At 42.3% G+C, this 23,010-nt stretch overlaps 1 protein-coding gene across 5 annotated transcripts in view; it reads right to left on the bottom strand.

Moving 5' to 3' along the window:
* The window catches only part of SFSWAP (splicing factor SWAP), a 98,118-nt gene that overhangs the window by 9,851 nt on the left and 65,257 nt on the right, over window positions 1-23,010 (bottom strand). For all 5 annotated transcript variants that reach the window (XM_081174780.1, XM_081174781.1, XM_081174782.1 and 2 more), the window contains 2 exons: window positions 11,955-12,226; window positions 6,900-7,025 (listed from right to left, as the gene is read on the bottom strand). In XM_081174780.1, the coding sequence (XP_081030906.1) occupies window positions 6,900-7,025; window positions 11,955-12,226 (398 nt within the window). The remainder of the gene's footprint in view (window positions 1-6,899; window positions 7,026-11,954; window positions 12,227-23,010) is intronic.

The following is a 23,010-nucleotide window of genomic DNA, read 5'->3' as shown; positions in this document are numbered from 1 at the left end:
AATGCCATGCTACAACAAATAGTAGCACAGCTAAAGGTTCAAGCATTTACAGGCGGGACCATGGCTGCAGTAGGCCTGAAGTTCAATCTCCTTGGCATCACCAGCACCACCACCTCAATTAATATGCACTTAAATAGGCTTCTGAGAGGTTTAAAAAGCAGGGACATAGAAAGCTGCCTTATAACTGAGTCATACCATTAGAGGAACTGGTATTGTCTACACTGACCAGCAGTGGCTCTTCAGGGTTTCAGACAGCAGTACTCTCCCAGCCCTACATGCAGATGTTGGGGATAGAACCTGGAACTGTCTGCATGCAAATGAGATGATCTACTACTGACTTACATCACTTCCACAGCATAAAAGCCAGTTGTGCAAAGTTTAAATATAACCATCCATAATTTAAATATAAAAAATCAGCAAGAACTTTCTGACAGTAAGAGCTGTTCAACAGTGGAATGGACTCCCTAGGGAGGCTCTGAACTCTCCTTCATTGGAGATTTTTAAAGCAGAGATTGGGAAGCCACATCTGTCATGGATGCTTTAGCTGAGATTCCAGCATTGCAGAGGGTTGGACTAGATGACCCCCGGAGTCCCTTCCAACTCTACAATTCTATGATTCTATTGTTCGAATTCCACTCAAAAGATTAAAATTAACAGCCATATTTAAATACTTTAAAAAAAACTCAATCCTATTAAAAAATAGTACAGAAATGAAAACAGGACACTCAGGTCAATAGGATACTGCGGGATTTGACATCTTTCCTCAGGGCCTGCAAGACGGAACTGTTCCGCTAGGCCCAGTCTGACCCCCTTCTTTCCATGAAACCCTGTATGTAAGTGCCCCCCTTGGCCCTTTCCATTGGCCATATGGGACCAGCACGGGTGACCGGGCCTGGCGAATATTTAATATTCCTACCTTCATGGCTGTGATTCGTGGGCTGGCCACTTAATTTTATTCTGATTTTGAGCTGTGTTTTAATCAATTGTTTGATTTTGTGTTTTTAATGTATTATATATTTGGTGTTAACCGCCCTGAGTCCAGCCTTGGCCAGGGAGGGCAGGGTATAAATAAAAATTATTATTATTATTAGAGATGCAAGAGATGACTGTGTAAACAGGCACATCTTCAAAAGTTGGTGGAATGCCAACAGAGATAAGAGCATAAGAATAGCTTGTTGGATCAGAACAACGGACCTGCTGATGCCCCTTGTATTTCAGCAGGGAGTGTAGTCATGAGAAGTCTCTATCTGAGATTCCGGGGAGCTGCTGCCAGTCAAAGCACGCAATACTGGGCTACATGCCCTAATATAGGAGTTCACAATGTGAACCTAGACCTGAAGGGGAAGAGCATCATTCACTCGTGCTCTCTTAAAGAGAAGCTGAAGAACCTGTCCTGGGAGCCAAGAGTGTCAACACTCCTTCTGGAGAAGTGGAACATGCATAATGATGCTCTAAATAAAACTAAACAGTAGCTCCTACACCAGAAACTCTGCAGGCTGACAGCACGCAACACAACCGTATTAGAGCTGCTTTAGCAATCCTGCTGTGACAGCTTCTTACACAGCCGGCTGATTGTGTACAGCTGCCACCACACACAAGATTATAAGCAGGCTGTCTGAAAAATGGCATTTGTACCGATAAGGGGGAGAAAAGCCTGAATCTTGCACATGGTTGGCAGCTGCAGTTTCTTCTGTTGGTTTTCCAACACTTGCCCAGGTGCCCAACACATACCAGCTGCATAGACTTTTTACAGGCCACCCTGAGCTACCCAACAACTTGCCAGCATCAAATTACTTTTAATTAAGATTACCAGTTCAACCGTCTAAGCTGTAACTTGACACATTTACATTTCTCTTGCCTGCTGTGTTGTGCTTCCCCCCCCTTTTTTTTACAAGTATGATGAACAACCCCAAGTATTAACCTTAGCTGTGGCAGCCAAGGTGCCTTGGCTCTAACCTTTTACAAGCTATACACTTGAGACAACTGTATGAGGTTGATTGCTTTAACGGTGCCCGCAAAAAACTGCGAAGTGTCATTTTCTAAATGTATTTGCGGCAGATGAAAGGAACCGTCTCCATGGAATTGTCCCTCCTATTAAAATCCCAACTAATGAACTGTTTTAAAGGCACTTGCTAACCAAAGGATCACCTTCAGTCTGAAAAGTCAGAGCTATCCATGGAGTGAGCATACCACCTCCTGCACATTTCTTTCTGAGCCACCCCAGTAGTTGCTACTGGAGAACAGAATAGTTTAAGGAACAAGCTAGATAAGCAAGGTTGCATAAGCCCCCGGTTTTTCTGAAAGTCACACCCACATCTTACCATTAAAGCACTAATAAGCCACTTTAACAGTAATGGCTTCCAGGGAACTGTCATTTTCAAAGGTGCTGACAGTGAGGAGGCCCCGAATCCCATCACAGAGCTGCAATTCCCAGAGTGGTTTAAAAATCAATGCCTCTTCCCAGGGAACTCTGGATACTGTAGCTGAAGCATGGCCAAATTTGGCCCTCCAGCTGTTTTGGGACTACAATTCCCATCACCCCTGACCACTGGTCCTGTTAGCTAGGGTTGATGGGAGTTGTAGCCTCAAAACAGCTGGACGGCCAAGTTTGGCCATGCCTGCTGTAGCTCCAGGAGTGGAGCAGGAGTCTCCTAACAACTCTCCTTACATACTACATTTACCAGGATTCTTTGGGGGAAACCATGACTGTTCACATAGTATAGTGCTTTAAATATAAGGTGTAGATATGATTCAAGCGTTCGGAACATCACAACTGGACTTCTATAAGGCACTATGTGGGGCTTTGTTTAGGACTTGTTTGGACACTTGCAGCTGGTGCAGAAAGCAGCGCCATACTAAGTGTAGAATCTGGAGATGAACAAGTTGCACTTATGGTGAAGCAAGTGCACTTGCTACGGATGAGCTACTGGGCTGTGTTCAAGGTCGCGTTGCTATCATTTAAAACCATAAACTCAGAAATAGGTCGCCTGAAGGCCCACCTGCTCCTGGAAAGAGAGATTTTATGAAGAAATTTTACTTGTGGCACCACGGAACATCATAGGGTGGTAACACAAAAACAAGGATTTGGGGCCATTGGCCTGCACTGTAACGATCTTCCCTCTACCATAAATGAAACATCATCCAGCAGTTGCCTCACTTGATTGGTAGGTTATTTTGCCTAGTCTTTTGCTGACTCGTAAGACTAGACTATTTTATAACTTGATTTCTGTTTTCTAATCTTTTTCTGTTCAAATGCTTGTATTTTTGTATACCACTTAAAGAGATATTAAATATTAAGAGGCTTGTAAATGCCTTTAAATAAATAATACTGCCTCTGATACTGGAGCTAGAGAAAACACCATTATGACGGGTAGCCACTGTTAAAGCCTTATCCTCCATGAATTTGTCAAAGTTCATTAACCAAGATGTACACAGAAGCAAGTACATTGGGAGGCCAAGTGGCTAATTAATAATAATGCTTCGCTACCCAACTCACATTTCATTGGGAAAGCAACAGGAAAAAGTATATATAAGCCACAGGAAAGAACATGGCATTCCCCTCAACCTCTCAGTGGCTTCTGATACCATCAACCATGGTACCCTTCTGAAGCAGCCGTCAGTTACGGGTTGGTAGAACCACTTTGCGGTAGTTCTGGTCCTACTTGGATGGATGTTTCCAGACGGGATTGCTTTGGGAGTGTTCTCCAGCGCCGTGAAGCTGTCAATGTGGGGTTTATTGGGGTTCAATTTTACCCTCTATTGCTTTTAAATATCTACATGAAAACACTGAGTAGGGTTATCTGGAGTTTTGGAGTATGCTCTTCGTCTTACCTCAGTAATGGACTGGATGAGAGCCAAGAAACTGAAGCTCAATCCAGATGAGACAAAGATTCCCCCCCCCAAGCCTCAATATAGTTTATTTTTTAGCCACCATTTGCTCCAATAAAAAAGTAACTTCAAAATATATTAACGTAAGATCATCACCTTTTTAAAGCTAGGCTTTCTATACCCTTTGCGTGTGATTTGGGCAGGGGCAAAGGAGGGGAAACAGGCAACAAGTACAGAACCCAAACAGGCCTACTTAAAATAAGTTGATTTCTTTGCTCAAGTGTGTCAGAAGCAACTTTCAAGAATGATATACCACATGCTGAGACGCAATGTCACATGAACAGAGAAAAGCAAACCAAGCACTAGCAGTACAGACAAGAAATATGCAGATAATTAGTCCACAATATACAGAAAAGGTTGAGGGAAGGAAATATTAATTCTGTTTCTATGGTGAATGTGATTTCAGCAGTATATGCTTACCATGGATGCCTGCTTGTAAAAACCTGTGGCATTTCTCAGAGATTACAGGGGGGAAGCCATTTTTTTTGGGTTCATTTTCTTGCATGAAAAATTTAGCACTCTTACGATAGGGAAGCCAATCTAGGGCCTATGTGTGCCTTCTCCTCCTCCTTCGTCTGGATAGAAAGCCAAATATGATGCAATACAGTACCACGTTGAATCTCTAACAGGATATCCAATCTCTATTGAAGAAAGAGACTATTAAAAATGGAGGGTTCTGGAAGATGAAGCTCAATATTAAAAAAAACTAAGATCATGGCCACTGGTCCATCACCTCCTGGCAAATAGAAGGGGAATAAATGGAGGCAGTGAGAGGTTTTACTTTCTTGGGCTCCATGATCACTGCAGATGGTGACAGCAGCCACGAAATTAAAAGACGCCTGTTTCTTGGGAGAAAAGCAATGACAAACCTAGACAGCATCTTAAAAAGCAGAGACATCACCTGGACAACAAAGGTCTGTATAGTTAAAGCTATGGTTTTCCCAGTAGTGATGTATGGAAGTGAGAGCTGGACCATAAAGAAGGCTGATCGCTGAAGAATTGATGTTTTTGAATTATGGTGCTGGAGGAGACTCTTGAGAGTCCCATGGACTGCAAGAAGATCAAACGTATCCATTCTGAAGGAAATCAGCCCTGAGTGCTCACTGGAAGGACAGATCCTGAAGCTGAGGCTCCAATACTTTGGCCACCTCATGAGAAGAGAAGACTCCCTGGAAAATACCCTGATGTTGGAAAAGATTGAGGGCACAATGAGAAGGGAACGACAGAGGACGAGATGGTTGGACAGTGTTCTTGAAGCTACGAACATGAGTTTGACCAAACTGCGGGAGGCAGTGGAAGACAGGAGTGCCTGGCGTGCTCTGGTCCATGGGGTCACGAAGAGTCGGACACGACTAAACGACTAATCAACAACAATTGTGCCAGTTCACATATTATCCAAAGGCTTACCCTCTCTCAGAGTACAAAATGGTTCATGTTGGGCTATGTTGACAACCTAGCATGAAGAGAATGCATTCAAGTCTAACTTCTATTTGTTTTTAATGTCTAAGACAATTTACTGGCATTATGCTCAAAATGTGGATATTCTGTGAATGACACATTTATGTCTTAGATAAGACACATATTTATCCCGTCTGTTCCAGCTTGCTGCCAGTTAACTGGCAAGTGATTTCTGTAACTGAAAGCTTTCCAGAAAAAAGAGACTGCTGGCAACCCACAAATACCCAGACATTGTCCAGAAAGCTGATAATGCAATGCACACAGAGTACTGGGATGGGTAGGCTCCTGCGTTATTAAGGAACCATAGCTATGTGTTCCTATGACTATGGTATTACCACTGCAGGATTTATTGTTTGGCCATTATTAATTATCCCCATTATCTCCTCAGCCATCAGCTTTGTGGCATGCATTTTGCTTGCCTCCATATCGGTCTTGTATGTACAATGAGAAAGATGAAAAAGGTAAAAGAATTTTTATTTACTTTCTGAGATCACAGAGCAAATCATGCAGTCACAATACAGCAGTTAGCAAAACTATAAAAGGGAAAGGACTTTTAAGCTGTCAGTGGCAGATGTCCCCAACAGATATAAAAATTAACAACTTGGAAAGTGGCATTCTGCAACTTCAGGGGGAACCCCCCCCCCCCAATTACTCACAACTCCACCACATACATAGACAGTGCTGGACTCTCAACAACACACTACTTTTACAATAGATCCAGTGCACAAGTTGTGTAACCAGGAAGTTGATAAGCCCAAGATGAATATAAAAACATAAGACCCTTTCTTCTGTTCAACTCTGCCAAGCAACTGTACATCCAGTTTGATAGTACTTTTTGCTTGTGTTGCACAGAAAAGACTATGAAGGCTGTGATGTTCCTTGTTACAAGGAACCACTCTGAAATTAGGAAGGGGCATTTGAAAGGAAGAAAGCACTGTATTTTGTATTTAAGGTGATGCCCCCCCCCCCGATACTCTGGACTCCTAACTTCCGACATTTCCAGCCAGCATGCAAGCTGGAAATTAACGAAGAAAACCTCTAACATTCCGAAAGACAAACTTGTTTTAGAATGTTACAGCTAAATTTCTGAAATGGGGCTGCTGCTGCATTAATTCGTTTTTTAAAAGTTGCATGTTATGTAATTGCAATCTTCATACAAGGCCCCCTTGTATCTTTTTGTGCCCCCTGCATGACAGGTGTGGAGGATGGCAACATTCTCCCCCCAGGGAGGTTCAGCTGGTGCCTTCATTACGTATCTTTAGGTACCAGGAAAAAACCATTCCTCTTCTCCTGGGCCTTTTGACTAATTAACCTACCCATGGCCTTTTAAGCTCTCTGTGTGTGGTGTGGTGTGGTGTGTTGTTGTTTTGTTTGTCATTATGTTATGGAACCTTGTGTTTTTATATTGTAAACCTCCCAGTGATACCTGGTTGGAGGACGGCATATCAAACAAGCAAGCAATGCTGTAGGCCACTTTGCAAATAGGAATATTTTAAAGAAGTAAAAAGCCAAAAAAAGCCAGGGAAACCTTTAATTGAAACACAGCCTCATACCTGGAACGTGTGCGCCGCCTACTCATTCCTGGACTGTTGCTGACACGATATGCAGTTGGGACGCTCCTCTCCTCCCTGCGCCTTTCAGGTGTGTGAGCTCTTCTCCTGGGTGATCTTGAGCGAGACCTGAACAGGAGGCAGAAGAGGGAAATGTTCAAAATCTGAGTGGGAAGGGATGGGCCTTAATTTCATTACCTGATTTCGGTAGGCGTGCATTATCTTCAAAACTCATTGCAAGATGTACATCCTGTTACAACACAAATATATATATATACATATATTTAAAGAACCAGCAGATAGGTGGCTCAGTTGGTTAGAGCGTGGTGCTGATAATGCCAAGGTCATCATGGGTTCGGATAACCCGTATGGGCCAGCTGATTATTCCTGCATTGCAAGGGGGTGGTCTAGACGATCCTCTGGGTCTCTTACAACTCTATAATTCTATGACAACATATTGTTCACTGGAGATACTGTCGGCTTCCTGAGGGTCCTTCTTCCACACACCCACACACGTTTTGAGTTCTCAATTATTTGATTCCAAAGCCATATGCATTTTTAAAGATTTATAAGCAGTGATTTGATATGTTAAGTAGGTGAGCAAACGAAGCTGCCTTATACTGAATCAGACCACTGGTCTATCTAGCTCAAGACTGCCTACCCAGACTGGCAGCAGCACTCCAGAATTTCAGACACTGTTCTTTCGCAGTCCTAACCTAGAGGTGCTAAGAATTTTTTTTTTTTTGGGGGGGGGGGAGTTGCTATGTACTGCACTGCAGAGTGACTGCAGTTTGCCTTGAAAATCTGATCTTATCCCCGATCTTTCACAGAAGGACAGTGATAGCGGTAATAGTAAAGAGGGATAAAAACCAAGACTGAAGAAGCTGGAGATCAGTCAGAACCTTGATGCTTTAGTAGGATTTTCCTCTAAAGGCTCAGCAGTCATCTCTTTGCACTAATGAAGCTGCCTGAGAGCTCTTGCACTCAGATGCTGCTCCCACTGATGGGCTGCTCAGCCATGGCTCCATGCTCTACATCCCTGCGGATTCTGGGATTAGATATGGATGCACACACTTCACCTTCATAATAGTAATAAATAGGCTGCTTTGGGAAGTTAAGAAGGGTCACTAAAAGGGCTCAGATCCCTCAACTGCAGCTGAATTTTTAAGGGAAGTGTGATTACAACTGTTTCAGCCTACAAGGGCTCAGACAAATAGGGAAGCTATTTGCTTAAACTACTTTGTAAGTAGCTGTGTCATGCTCTTTAATTTCAAGTGGTTCTGCTTTCTTCTGGGGGTATGCAGGGGTACACATACCCCTAAACATTTTGTGAATCTTTGTACTTTTGTCCATTTACTGTATTTATTTCCCCCGATTTGAACTATAAAATGGTGATTTTCTTGAGTCAAAATGAGAGTACTGTACCCCTAAACATTTTTATAGAAAAAACCCTCTGTCTGTCTGTCTGTCTGTCTGTCTGTCTGTCTGTCTAAAAACAAACACAGCTTTGACTATGGTACTTTCCCGCCCCGCCCCACAGTATTAAATAGAGAAGAGCTGCTTTTACTAGCTTGAATAAAAGCCTTATTTTAACATGATAAATCGTAAGGATCTTATTTGATAAGGTGTGAAATATTAATAAGGCCTTCCCTTTCAATTGTGTTGCTAAACAAGGTCTGTTTAAAGTTCTATTATGTTGGAAAGATTTGGCATATAATCCTACATCTTAAGGAGCAGCACTGGTGCGAAAAGATGTTGCCTCCAAGGGAAATGAATGGATTTTGAAGCAACGCAGCGCACAAATTTGCACCATTTTAACAAAGGGAAACCATTTTGCGCCCTAGCCTAGTTGATTCTTTGAAACTGAGACAATAAGCATGTTAACTTTACCTCTGCCAATCAGCTAATCTTAAAAGTAATCCTTTAATCATGCCTCTCTCTGCTAATTACTATACAGGGTTTGTTAGCTGGGTAAACAGAGTAGGTGGCTTAGCAAAGTAATCTATTAGTGAAACACATAAAGAAAATTAATGTGAAATGAAATTCTTGCCTCAACTGAAATGCAAACTTGGGAGTCTGGCAATCCTCCACACCCATTTATCAGGAGCAGCCTGAGATAGATAGGCCCCCAGAACAAGTGTCGTATCCTTCTGTAGGTGGGACTTTGTGAACAAGTGGCCTGAGGATTTTCAGGTGTAAAATCTAATTGCAAAATTAAATCACTCACTGTGTAACCACTTATTTTTATGATCTTATCTCTGCCTCCACCCTTTGACATACAATGCCAACCTCATTCAACAAACTTTGTAAGCAAAAAATAAAGAACATTTACATATTCATAATTAATATGTTCCTTATTTGTATTAACTGTGAGTTTTCTCAACCAGGATACCATGCATTAGGTATTCCAAGACTGACGGTTCACAGCTACTAAACCACTGTAATGTTGAGATCCATTTTATGCTTATGTGTGAGGCCAACCAAGCAAACACAAGGATCAGGTGCTGGATTCAGCTCAACAAAAGGGGCCCCAAAGTGATCATTTTTCCTATGTGTTAGGGAAAAAGATCCTCCACTGGGGCATGAGCCAATAGGGAAAAGCTGGAATGAGTCTAGAAAGCTGACAAGGAAAGAAAACTTGAGGTTTTCCTCACAGTAATGTATCTGAAACATATTAATATGGCCACCCAACAACAGGACATACTGATACTGTGGAGTATCTTGCCATGCTGAAATGCAGAAGGTTCACTTTACCAGCTGATGAAAGATAAGAGACATTTTTATTCCTGCAGGCTTTTTGCCTGCTAAGTATATTCTGTTTTATATAAAGGTTATGCTTTTATCTGTGGTCTGGCAGCATTTTTAATGCTGCCTTGCTAGCATACTTAATGTGTATTAAAATGTCTTTTATTGTTTTGTTATGACATTTTGATTTCAAATAGTTGTAAGCTGCCCTGAGTGGCGCTTCAGCACTATAAAGGCAGGACAAAAATTTCTACCAAAATGAATTCATATTTGCTATCCATGAATGGCTTTGCTATGCAGCAAAAATCTCTACAGGGAAAAGTTGATTAAAAAGGGCGTACGTATATGCTGCACATATGGCCTGATTTGCAGACCAGCACCTGGTCTTTGAGAAATCTGGTTAATATAAGATAGGAACCCAGAACCCCTCAATATTCTTGCTCCCCCCCCCCGATATCTTCCCGCTGGCAACAGGTCCAAATGGGAACAAGTGACTCAGCACTTGTACAGCCATTCCCTAGTCATGCTCTCTTTGTGTCTGGCCCTTTTAGGCATATTTTCACACTTCTATCTACAATGGTGTGGTCCTTTAAAAGTTGTAACTGTGGTTCTAAGCTAGCAGCTATCAGGTTTCCAAGGTGTATCTGAAGCTGCATGAGGTTTGAGGAACCATTTGCTGCCAGAGGCCCTCTAGCCCCATATATGCTAATGCTGGAACACAGGACGCTGCCTTTTATTAGGTTGGATTATTTGTCTGACTAGCTCAGGGCTGTGTACACTAGTTGTCAGGGAACTGCCATCAGTGCCGGAGGGAGAAAGCAAAATCCAGAGGGATTCCGGAGAGCGTCCGGGCAGTGGGAGAGGCAGCCCATCAGGCAGCCCATCTTCTGGGGAAGAGAATCAGCATAGCACCAGTGGAGAAGGGGGGCAGATGGGGGAAGCGGCGAGGCGGTCCCACGACTCCTTGCCGGGGTCCAGCGGGGAGAGTAGAGGTCCTCCGCTGCCTACGCCCTCCTTGCGCAGAAGGCTTTCGCACAGAGAGAGTAGGAGGAGACTAGGCGTCAAAGAGCTTCTTTGCTGGAAGAAGTTTAAGAAACGCCCACTGACGGATTCGGCCAGTGATTGAGACAGCCACGGGTGAGTGGCTGTCCGGACAGGAAAGGTTCATTCAGGCAACCCAGCCGGGTGTTTGCACCGGCTTACGCATGAGCAACCCCTAGAACCATTACACTAGTCTTTCCCAATTTGATGCCCTCTAGATGTTTTGAACTACAACTCCCATCATCCCTGATCAAGGGCCATGCTGGCCATGACTGATGGGAGCTTTAGTCCAAAAACATAAAACACATCTATTTCAGGGACCACAGAGTGGTAAATATATGCTGAGAACACACAAAGCTTTGCTAGGGCTCTCTTATGCAAGGAATGCCCCTTGTTCCGAATAGCACCACATTCCCACACAACGTTGTTGGGTTTTTTTAGAACAAGACCATGCCTGCTTTCAAAATTGGCCTGGTAACTCAGCGAAGAAGAAGAAAAGGAGCAGCAGGATGCCCCTAGAAGGACTCTGAATATCACTTTGTGCAAGGTATGAATTGTGCACAGTGCCATTTGTTCCAAAAGCCCTTTAATCTTCAGCTTTCAAACACACAGACTACCCGAACTTCAATTCATCTTCTCGAGGTAAATCAGTCCTAAAGGTTGTTTAATCAAATCAAAACAAAGTTTTAACACCAGTTCCTAACAAAATGTGTGCCAACTTATTAGAACAAAACCAAGTTAAGCTGTGCTCCTGAAAGTAAAAGCAAAACTGCTGGGTGGCTATGCTATGCCCAATTAAAAAAAAGTTCAATATAGGTTAACACTCAGAATAGCTCAAGTACTGAGCTTCTGTAATCTTTATAGCAACCTGTTTTAATTCCCATATTACAATGCTAGAGGGGCTAGAGGGTGGGGTTTTTTTGGGGGGGGGGTGGGGAGGCTGAGAAATGGTGGCTTCTCTGAGGCCACAGAAGTAGTGCTTTATTTTAAAATGACACACCTTGCTTCCAAAACAGCATAAGGTGTGTGTGCCCCATGTGATCAGCTGCAGCTCTCTATAACCTTTTAATGTGTGGAAGACAGGGCACAAGTACAAAAACAAAACATGCATTTGCTCGAGACATTACAGTTTTAGGCAATATATCATAAAGATCTAATCTGAACCTGGTGAATAAACAGCATGTATGGCAGCCTCACAAAGGCGGCACCTCCGAGGAAAAAGAAATGAGCGTAGAAAAGCACTTAACAATAACATCTGTTCAGAAAACCTACCTGGAATGCCGGACAGTTCTATAGGCAGTGGGAAGTGAGTGCTTGGCTTTTGAATGTGATCGAACCCTGGATTTAGACGAAGAGTGATATTTGGAAGGAGGCGACCTTGACCTTGACCGGGATCTTTTCTTGTGCTTTTTCTTCTTTTTCTCCCGCTCTTCTTCCCTGGGCAGATCTCTGCTTCTGCTTGAAGGCCTTTCAGGTGCCTTTGCTTCCAAGGTCGGCAATGTCCTGATGCCAGTCAACAGGGGACACTGCATGTTACCAACAGTCTGAAATAAAGCCAGGCAGGTTTTAGCATTGTGTCAATATGTACACAGTATTTACATTAGTTTGGAAGTCTGGGTTAAAATCGAAAACCCCCTCTGCAGTCCCTTGTTAATCTTTGGCCAGTTATTACCCTAAATCTCTTAACTGTAAAAAGGATCATTAATGACCTATTGTGCCATGGCTGCTCTGAGAATGGAGATGGAGGAAACATTTTGCATATTTAACAGTGATAAACTGAAGAAGTCAGCCCAGGATTTTTCAGTCAATGATGAATGAAGCTGAGTTCCTGTGCTCATCAAATCAGACTCAATTCAACCATTTGGCCCATCACATGCCCTGTAAAGGAACACCAACTCAATGGTGTAATGTTATCTTTCCACAAGGGCTGACATTGATGCCAAAATCCAGCATCGCCTGAGCTCTGTGAGTGTAGCTTTCTCCCAATTGAAATGCAGAGTGTTTGAGGACCAGGACATTCACAGGGAAACCAAAATGCTTGTTTACAAAGCTACTGTACTACCAACTGTATGCTTGTGAAACATGGACTACATAAACCCCATCTCCAACACCTTGAAATATTCCATCAACGGCGTCTCCAAAAAATTTCTACACATCATTTGGGAAGACACGCAAACTAATGCCAGTGTACTGGAAGAAGCAAAGATCACCAGTGTTGAAGCAACTATTCTCCAACATCAATTTCTTCCAAAGCAATTACTCTATTCCGAGCTTAAAAATGGAAAGCATAATGCTGATGGTCAACAAGAGGTTTAAAGATTCTCAAGGCAAATCTTAAAAAATGTAGTATAAAACCAACAATTGGGAAACACTGGCCTGCGAGCGCTCCAATTGGAGAACAGCCTTTACCAAAGATGTCATGGACTTTGAAGATGCTCAAACTCAGGACGAAAGCAAGAATTGTTCCACGAGGAAGGCACGTTTGGCAAACCCTCACCATAATCAACACCTGCCCAGAAAGCTATGGCCTCATTGTGTAGATCCAGAATTGGCCTCCACAGTCACTTACGGACTCACTGTTAAAACCGTGTTCATGGAAGACAATCTTACTTGGCTACGAGTGATTGCCAAAGGTGAAAGAAAAGGAAGGCTTGTCACTAGCAATGAGCCCCATCATATTCAGCTTCCCACTTCTAAATCAAAGTATCCAGACAAGGAGTAACTACCATATTTTTCACTCTATAGGACACACTTTTCCCCCTCCAAAAATTAAGGGGACATGTATGTGCGTCTTATGGAGCGAATGCAGGCTCCTTGGCTTCAGCGATAGCAACGCGAAGCCTCTGAAGCGCAGAGGGAGCGCTCCAAAGGCTTCGGGTTCCTTTCGCTGAAGCCCGGAGAGCAAGACTCTCCTGGCTTCAGTGAAAGGAACCCGAAGCCTTTGGAGCACAGCGCGAAGTTCTGAAGGGGCGCTGAGCAGAGAGGGGGAAACCCCCCCCCCGTTCTCCCCCTCGTATGGTCTGGTGTGTCCTATAGAGCGAAAAATACAGTAAGTAGGAACTGAATATGCTGAATCACTGTATGTCACCTGAGAGTTGGAACCCGGACGTGGGTCACACTTTGACCTAAGATGAGAGGAATGACACCAGTGTTGTATCTACATCTCTAACTACTTCTCCTAACAAAAGTTTTCCATCCTTGTCAGAAGCGTAACTCAGCAGAGGTCCTAACAGGTAACGAACATGTTGCAAAACTTTACACCAGAGCACAAAAAAAGGTCAGTAGCTGACATCTCTCCACCCTTCCTACATTGTAGATCAGGGAAGTTTGTTGTAGTGACTTTGTACTGAAATGTGTGACTGGCTAGCTGAAGTTACTTTACAAAAAGAAGCAGAGGAGGTTTGCAATGGCAGATCTGGCATCTACTTTAGATATCTAGTTTCCAAACAAGAGTAGAGAGCAGAATGATTAAAGTGTTCTACTGCCTCCCTGCACATTCAACTTTCAACTGGAAATAAAGTGGGCACGAAGCTTAATCAGCACCTCCTGAAATCACATTTTTTCACCTATTAGAGTTTCTTTCAGAATTCTGCTCAATGTATTGTTTCAGGATGCAAGCTGCCTTGGAATTTGTAAACGAGTGTATAATTGTTTTAAAGGAAATAAAATAAACAGTGCAGCCATCTTCCACTCTTTCAAACCCAAGGCCCATCTAAAACATCAAACTATAACATGGGATCCACATTTAATATTTTTACCCCACATACCCATTTTCAACATGTTTTTGAGAGCTAGACAGACTAGAAGGAAAGGACCTTAATAACGTATAAAGTATTGGCAGGCGAGAATGAAAAGTTGTATTTGCTGAATTTTGATCTTTCATTGCTTCTTGACATTTTATGGGAAGAGACTCAAATATATAAAGAAACTGTCACAATTATTATTACTCTGTCCTTTTTTGCATTTGGATGCTACTTTCTTCTCATTTTCTCAATCTTATTCTAACAAGGTCACTTTCTACAAGGGACTGAAGCACAGCAACATTTATCTGCGGCAGTAGTCTGCAAGGTTTGGGAAACTTGGACAATCTTGCTCAGAGCAAGAGCTGACCCAATAAAAAGGAATAATCTGTACTTTATGTGCTGGTTTTGATGAGACACCTCACATCCAGCAAGACAGCATATAACTTTCTAATTTTCACAAGCATTGCATACATATTCAGCAGTAATTCCTCAGCCACATAAATGGTTTCATCTTCAGAAGCCTATGTGATTTCTCACCTGCCCCCCACGTAAAAAAACACCACCAGGTTTCTCAACCACCCTTCACATTCAAATGGGATAGTAATGTAAAGTTATACTTGTTTCACAGTGCAGCTGACATATTCCTGATGAAAAAGTAAATTACATATAAAGCTTTTCTACAATGATTCAGACAGTCAGTACTGTCTACACTTGATGGTGGGCAGCTCTCCAGAGTTTCATAGAAGGGGCTTTCCCACTTCTACCTGGAGATGCTAATGATAAGCCTCTCCCCCATCCTGTCCACACATATGGACACCTGATGTTCAGCGAATGCAACAAGGTTAAACTTAAGACATAGTACTACCTCAATCAAGTCACTGTTGCCACAATGATCCCCCAACATGAACCTGTGCTGGTACAAATATATAACAATATGTATGAGAGATACCCTAGAAATGGTTTTATCCAACCAACACCCATGTGAAGTTAAACATTCTAACATTCCTCACACTGGATGCACCGGCACTTCACACTAAACCGTGTTTTACTGCTAGTACACAAACTGGAATGAGTCCAATTTAAAAACCTAGGGTTTGGTCACTCCCCTCCCCCCCCATTCCTTCTGCGTGGCTGGGAGCAGCAATTCACTAGCATTTAGTCTCACTTTCCTCCGAAATTTTTCGTGAACCAAATCCAGGGCATATCACAAATTCTGGTTGGTTCAATAAGCCTGCTGATCAGAGACTGGCAAGAGTCTGGATTAAAACCATAGTCTCTGTTCATAGGCAGCAAGGCAATATTAACTGAAATGAAAGACTAGCCTAAGTTCTTATGCACACAGTGTAGGAGGAGGGAAAAGGAGCATGTGAGCCCGAGGTTTCAGTATGCCTTGCTCCAGTTTGTGCATGCAAGTGATGTAGTGCTATGCGCAAACTGAACCATTAAGGAACACCAAAAACTGGTTTGTCACCGAACATCAACTCAGAGACCTGCAGACAATAACAGATCCCTGCCAAGTACACCTGTATAGCAACATGCATTTGTTGCATTCTCCCCTATATTTTTCATTTGTAAACTTAAAATAAAGAAGTGATAAAGTAATAAAATAAAGAAGTGTCCCTAAACTTCAGTCAATTTAATATAGCATAATGTACCAGGAAATTTGCAAAATGCCATTTTGTGCCTCTAGAAAGAAAGAAAGAAAGAAAGAAAGAAAGAAAGAAAGAAATCTAGCACCACAGGCCTTCCTCCTCCCCCAACAGCCACCTTCCATATGAAATGTTCCATTAAGATCTCATCTGCTATTTTAAGCTGGAGAAATTCTATGCATCTTATAAACCAGGACTGGGGAACATGTGGCCCCTTTAATTGTTGTTGGGGCTCCAGCAACCCCAGCCAGCCTGGACAACTGTCAGGGATGATGGGAGTTGCAGTCCAACATCAACTGGAGGGTCACTGGTTCCCAACTTTGCCTATCTTATCCTTGCATAACTTAACATGGAAAGGCTTAGAAGAATTTTAGTAAGAATCTCTTACGATAAAGAAAACCAATTAAAAATAATGGCTCTAGGTTTGCCTCCTGCGTCTTCAACTGTGATTATGTTGGACAATACACAAAGGTAATGGAAAGCCAAATTTCAGATATGAGGGAGACACATCTCTCTTTGAGTGCTAATTGACAGTGTTTTTTTATGACCGTGTTTGGGTCGTTGTACTACCACACAATAGTAAAGCTACCCTTTGGTAATTTTGCTTCAAGGACCATAAAGAATTTTACAGCATTGCCATGTGAATTAAATGCAACTATCCCCCTCATCTCAGGATGACTGGCTTACTGGAGGCTCCTAGCAAATAAAACAAGCAAAAATGGAAGGCACAAATGCTAGAAGCAATGAATCAGAACTGAAAGGGCTTCAGTGAAAAGAACATGAGATGCTGACAATGTAAACAGATAATTGAGACAGAAGCAGAATACACGGAATAAGTCCACTGGTGCACATATTATTTTTAGTAGTAACAAATGCTGAAGTTGTCTTTGCATTTACACTTGTTTATAAATATCTGGATTGCTATTCATACAAAATTATCAGAGCAGTTTACAATAATTTTATATAAAACAATGTATTTTAAACTATATAAAGTAAGAGATCATCTATTACTTCTCATTCACATTTTTTTTCTCTCTCAACCCTATTTGTATCACCTCAAATGCTTTATATCCCCCTTTCAACTTCAGGATTCCCGCGGCCCCCCCCCCCCAATACTCTGTTTCAGTACACATCTTCCAAATCCAAATACACTTGTACCTCAGAAGTTGAACAGAATCTGTTCTGGAAGAATGCGCAACTTCCAAAATGTTCTGAAACCAAGATGTGTCTAATCTGTGCTACTGCACTGGCCTGTTAAGCAATGCTCAGGATGAAGCGGACAGGAAGACATGCTTGCTATTGCCAACCTTTTACTGTACACCTGTATCAAAGCAGGCACTTGTAACAACCTTAATACATTGCAAGACATCAGGAATTGCATCCAATGCTAGGCCTACTCAGAGAAGACCCCTGCAAAATAAATGGACTTGGCCAATATAGGTGGGTCACTGAGTGTAACTTAGCTGGATAAAAAGCTCGGTTGATCTGCTGTGGCAAACTATTAAACAAAGTGCATTTAATATATTCATAAACGTTTTACCCCGCGTTTCCACTGAAAGATTCCCCACCACGCGTAACATGTGATCTACAGCAGAACAGGAAATGGGTATAGCATTTATATACAAGGGAAGGGCTGTAACTCAAGGGCTCCACCTTTGCATGCAGATGATCGCAGTTCAATTCCTGGAATCTCCAGGTATGGCTGGAAGTGACTCCTGGGTCTGAAATCCTGGGGAGCTGCTGCCAGCCAGTGTGCACAGTACTAAGCTAGGTGGATCAATGGTCTGATTCCGTATAAGGCACTTCTCATGTTCCCCTGAAATGAGCTTGTGGTTTTTAAACTTGGAAGGACTGCCTCAAACAAGGAAGCGAATAGGCTGCTTAAGCAAGGGGTTTGATTCTGAGGAGTCATGCAGCACACGCAGTAGCAGAATTGGTCCTTCCAGACAACTGCCACCAAGCTGGGCAATAACAGAATGTTGTGGCTTAGCTTTAATATTCAGAGAATGGAAATGCTCTCCAAAGTCAACTGAAAAAAGGGGGCTGATAGGCGGTCTGTTGGTTTTCTAAGGTGACCTTTTCTAATCTAACACAAATGCAAACGTTCCTGCAATATTCACAAAAAGTGCTGACTTATTCTGATGCGAAAAATCTGAGGGTTGTCAGAAGGAGAACTTCAAAGCGGATATGCAATTTCCATTACTCTAGCTGTGCCCTGGAATTACTTCAGGCCTATGCTGAAATTCTACCCACTGGTGTGCCTTGAAGCTCTGCAAGACCTCTAAGGTACAGGATCAATAAGAAATTGTGTTTCAAAAAGCTGTAAGAGGACATGGTAATTGCTGGATGTATTGAACACTTCTAACTTTAGCCGCCTCTTAAGAGGTTCTTCTAGCACATCCCTACATTGAAAAAAAAGTGAAAGGTTCACCTTGCAAAGAAGGGTTAAAACCACAACTGCAAACACACAAAAAGATAACCATGTCATAGAAGAATTTAACAAATGTTCCATATGGTTCTGCACAAGAGATGTGAATTGTTGCTATTATGTTTGCAGCCACGATCAATAATTTTATTATTATTTAGTATTTCAAAGTCAACAGGTGATTCTGAGTACCCCAGATAACTCAGTTGGGATGTATGCATCTTGGTTTTATGTGAAATATGAATGAGTCTCAGTGTAATGAGTCCCAAGACAGCATCCTGGAGGGGCTGTTTCAACCGGGGGCAGGGGTGGGTTGAGGTGCCCAAAGATTACCCTGGGGAAGACCCCAGCAGGTTAAGATAAGTCATATCGGGACCCTAGGAGTCATCTGAGCTGTTAGGGAATTTGTTCGTGGGTGAGTAACTTGACCCTGAGGATGGGCCCACTAGATTGCCATGCTACTAGCCCCCACCAGCCTCTGCTGACAAGCCACCACCCACCCAGGAAGCGCTCAATGTCCAGTATGAAACCTCTCCATCGTCTAGGAAGCAAACACCAGTGTAAACAGACAGCCCAGCCCCTTAGATGGAGTTCCTGTTTGCAGGCACAAAGCCAGGTCCCACCTTGTTTGCTGTGCTAAAGTCGTGACCACCTCTCTCTATTACAGGAGCCCAGGGGGTGTGTCAACTGTTGGAACAATGTTTCAGCTCACCTGGTCAACTGCTGTGTTGGTGATCCTTGCATTGATTTTGTACAGTACTGAGCAATCATACAGTAGTAAATGAGATCCGAGTTAAGAGTCCTTTGTCCTGCAGGAGCCAGGACACTCGGCTCCACATTTGCATGGCCTGTTCCCTCCTCAACATGTTGTAATTCAACACTTCTGGATTAGATAATCAGTTTAGATAATCAGAGAGCCAGTGTGGTGTAGTGGTTAAGAGCGGTAGTCTCGTAATCTGGGGAACTGGGTTCGTGTCTCCGCTCCTCCACACGCAGCTGCTGGGTGACCTTGGGCCAGTCACACTTCTCTGAAGTCTCTCAGCCCCACTCACCTCACAGAGTGTTTGTTGTGGGGGAGGAAGGGAAAGGAGATTGTGAGCCGCTTTGAGACTCTTTCGGGTAGTGATAGAGCGGGATATCAAATCCAAACTCTTCTTCTTCAAACTCTTCTTTCCCGTTACATATGAACCAAGAAACTGTAGCTACTATAGATATACATTATAAATGGCATATTTGGAAGAAATAAAATCAACCATAGCAAAAGAATGCATTCCACCTTTTTATCCTACTAAAAACTTCCACTGGACACGCATACCTTAAATTGTGCTCTGAATCACAGCCTTTTGCAGTAAGGATGACTTTAATACTACACAACTTGACACACACTCTAGTTTTAAAAGCCCTGGTACATGTGAAATGTCATAAAATTCAATGCTTCTTTGTTTGGGGAATGTTCTTCTATGACAATTTGCAAAAGGTAGGGGGCAGGGAGGGAGAGGGGGAGACAGACAGAGAGAGTGTCATAGAGTCAGTAACAGTAATTACTATTCAAAGGAAAAGGAAAATAATTTCAAACTGTAAGATTATTCGTAGTTCAGACTAATGCTGTAAATGCTTTTTTCTGGATGCAACGAGGATATATTTAATAATCCAGTCATGAAATGTAGTAAAGTACTGTACTGAATTTATTTTAATGACTACCATGGTAAAAATGAAAAACATGAGAAATCAAAAGATTAAGACCCTATTTCGAGCACTGTACTTTATTATTAAATTGAAGTATTCCTATCAACAGTATTTGCCAGAGAGCCCCTTCAGATATTGATATTGTAAGAAACTGGTCAAAGAGAACAGTCCTGAAAACAAAGTCAGATTTTAGAAACTTAAAAGGGCAGAAGACCAGAGAAATGGGAAACTGAGATAAAGTGGTAGAGATTTTCGATATATGAAAGGAGCAGAAAAATTGACCCGTATTTTGAATGGCATTTTCTGAGGTTTCACAGCTGAATCTCAAGAAAGGCTGGGGCAGGGAATCAAAGTGGGTCCCCGGTGCTGAGATATCTGGCAGGGGAGCACAGAAGCTCTCATTAAAATGCCAAAATGTTCCCTGAAGTGTAGCTGATAGAACTGCACAAGAGACAAGTCAGGGCAGAGGAAGTATAAAACTGCGGGGGGGGGGGGCACAATAACAGAGTCACATAGAAGCTTTCCATTACTCCTACCACCTGTGGAAATTAGCTGTGACCAGAGTTATCTACGAGGAGAGGTGCCAAGGAATGCAAAGCAGCTATGTGAACAGTTGCCATGTTAACGAAATGCACAACTTGGTTGCTCTGTTAATACCTTTTCAATTTGATTTTCAGATTGCAGCAGAGAAATCAGGATTCATCCATATAAAAGTTCAGGGCAACCCCCCCCAAGCCTTCATTTACCCCCCCCCCCAGCAGAATTCAGAAAATGCACTGTGATAAAACTTCTAAAGACAAAATGGAACCCTTCCCCACCTTATAATTTTCCTAGAGAAACTGATCTTATAAAGTATGAAAGAAAGTCACCCTTCATAGCAAATTCTGATTTTATAGGTTTTCCACTAGTGTGATGAGGCTTTACTGCCCCCCCCCAAAAAAAAACACACCTGGTGCTGAGGTTGGGAGAGACAGCACAACAGCAGGCTGGGGAAAGAGAGAGGGGATTGTTTCATATGGCAAGATGAAATGTTTTTTGCTGACAGAGCAACTGCCCTAGGGCTACACTGATCCCCCCCCCCCCAATATCTGAAGTTCAAATTGGGTCTAGCTATAATGGTCAATAGTCAGAGAGGGTGGGACTTGTCATTCAAAACATCAGGTTGTGGAAGCCTGGTTCCCACCAACTGGGGGGTTTCAGACAGGAGTTTTTCCAAGCCCTACTTAAGAGACTCTGTGGTTTAAACCTTGGACCTTTTGCATGCAAAGCATGTACTCTTCCACTAAGACATCCACTCCTCCTACTACAACTTATAACGCAGAGCAAAGTTCCTATTGAGGGGGCAAGGAGTATATTTGAGAGTCAATCTTGAATTGTGGACAGCAATAAAGGCCATCAAGAATACTATCCCCACTTTCTAAGATTAGGGAGCAAGTCTTTCAGATGGGGTGGGGCTTCCAGACAAAGTCAAGTCTCAGCACCATTTACAGTTAGTACCTACGGTACTCCAAACTTAGTTTTTGCCACTCTTATTTGGAGTTCACTTTAGTAGAAGTTTGACAATACAGTAATAACTTGGAAATAAAGTAGCCTAAAAAAAATTGCTGCAGCCCTCTTAAAGCCCTGGTTTCAGCTTCTAGTGTAAACAATATATATTTTTTCCTGAGCAGGGGAGCAGGAAAGGCCTACTGTTGACAAAAATGTGGTGACAGCAAAAGCAAAAACCCAACTATTTTGTTTGGGAAATATTGTTTCAGGCAAGTAGTCCTGAAAATGTCAGAAACTAGAGCACAGAAACATTTTTATCAGTCGTCTCAGTGGAATCAATATTTTGTTTGAAGGCATAAAAATATTTGACACAGTTCAAACACAAACAACGCTAGTTTTAGTTCAGTAATACTGTGGTAAGATCTGATAAGAAGTGCTTCATTTTGGCACCTTTCCACACAGCTGTGACATGCGTACCTTTTCACCACATCTGGTGATTTAGAGTCGGGAGAAGTTATGGCTTAAAAAAAAGTGTCAAAACTATATGGAGTCCAAGAAGAATCCGGATAGTTTTCATATTATAAATTCTTTCTCTCTCTCTCTGTGTGTGTGTAAGACAGACAGACAGACAGCCACTAAGAATGGATGGGAAGAAGAGAAAGGGATGAGCAATTAGCAATTACATAATTAGCAAGTAAGTTAGCTACAGGATTTCTGAGATAACTCCAATGTACTGCTTAGAACATAACTTCTGCTGCTTGCTATGTTAAAAGTGCAAATTTTTAAAAAAATCTCCATTCACATGGAGCCATAGTGTACCACAAGCAGACCTAGACTGTTTCAGGTACCACTACAAATTGACTGAACTGGTGCTTGTGTACACACACATACATGGCCACACTGAAAATCAGGATTTTGTGAAGACACGGTTTCTAAGGATGAGGAAATGGGAAGCTGTAGCCACCAGAGTCCAGACGGACAACAGTAAGGATGAACTGAAAACTATTTACGGTTCCCAACCCTAATCCTGCTGAAAGCCATCTAATTAGATTTTAATTTGATCCTGACTTGTTTTTAGGAGGTAATTTAATTATTGTTTGATTTTATACCAATGTTACATATTTGATGTTAGCCGCCCTGAGTCCAGTCTCGGCAGGGGAAGTCGGGGTATAAATAAAAGTTGTATTATTATATCATCATCATCATCATCATCATCATCATCATCATCATCTCAGAGAGGTTAATGAAAAGCAAACACCAGAGAAGCGATAAAATAAAAGGAAGAAAGTTCCAAGGCTGCCCCATACTTCTGCACAAATATCTTACAAGAGTTATTT

Source organism: Podarcis bocagei, assembly GCF_964188305.1.
Source record: "Podarcis bocagei genome assembly, chromosome: 16".
NCBI classification, from domain to species: domain Eukaryota; kingdom Metazoa; phylum Chordata; class Lepidosauria; order Squamata; family Lacertidae; genus Podarcis; species Podarcis bocagei.
The sequence above is the reverse complement of the archived record's forward strand: the minus strand, read 5'-3'. Positions and strand labels throughout refer to the sequence as shown.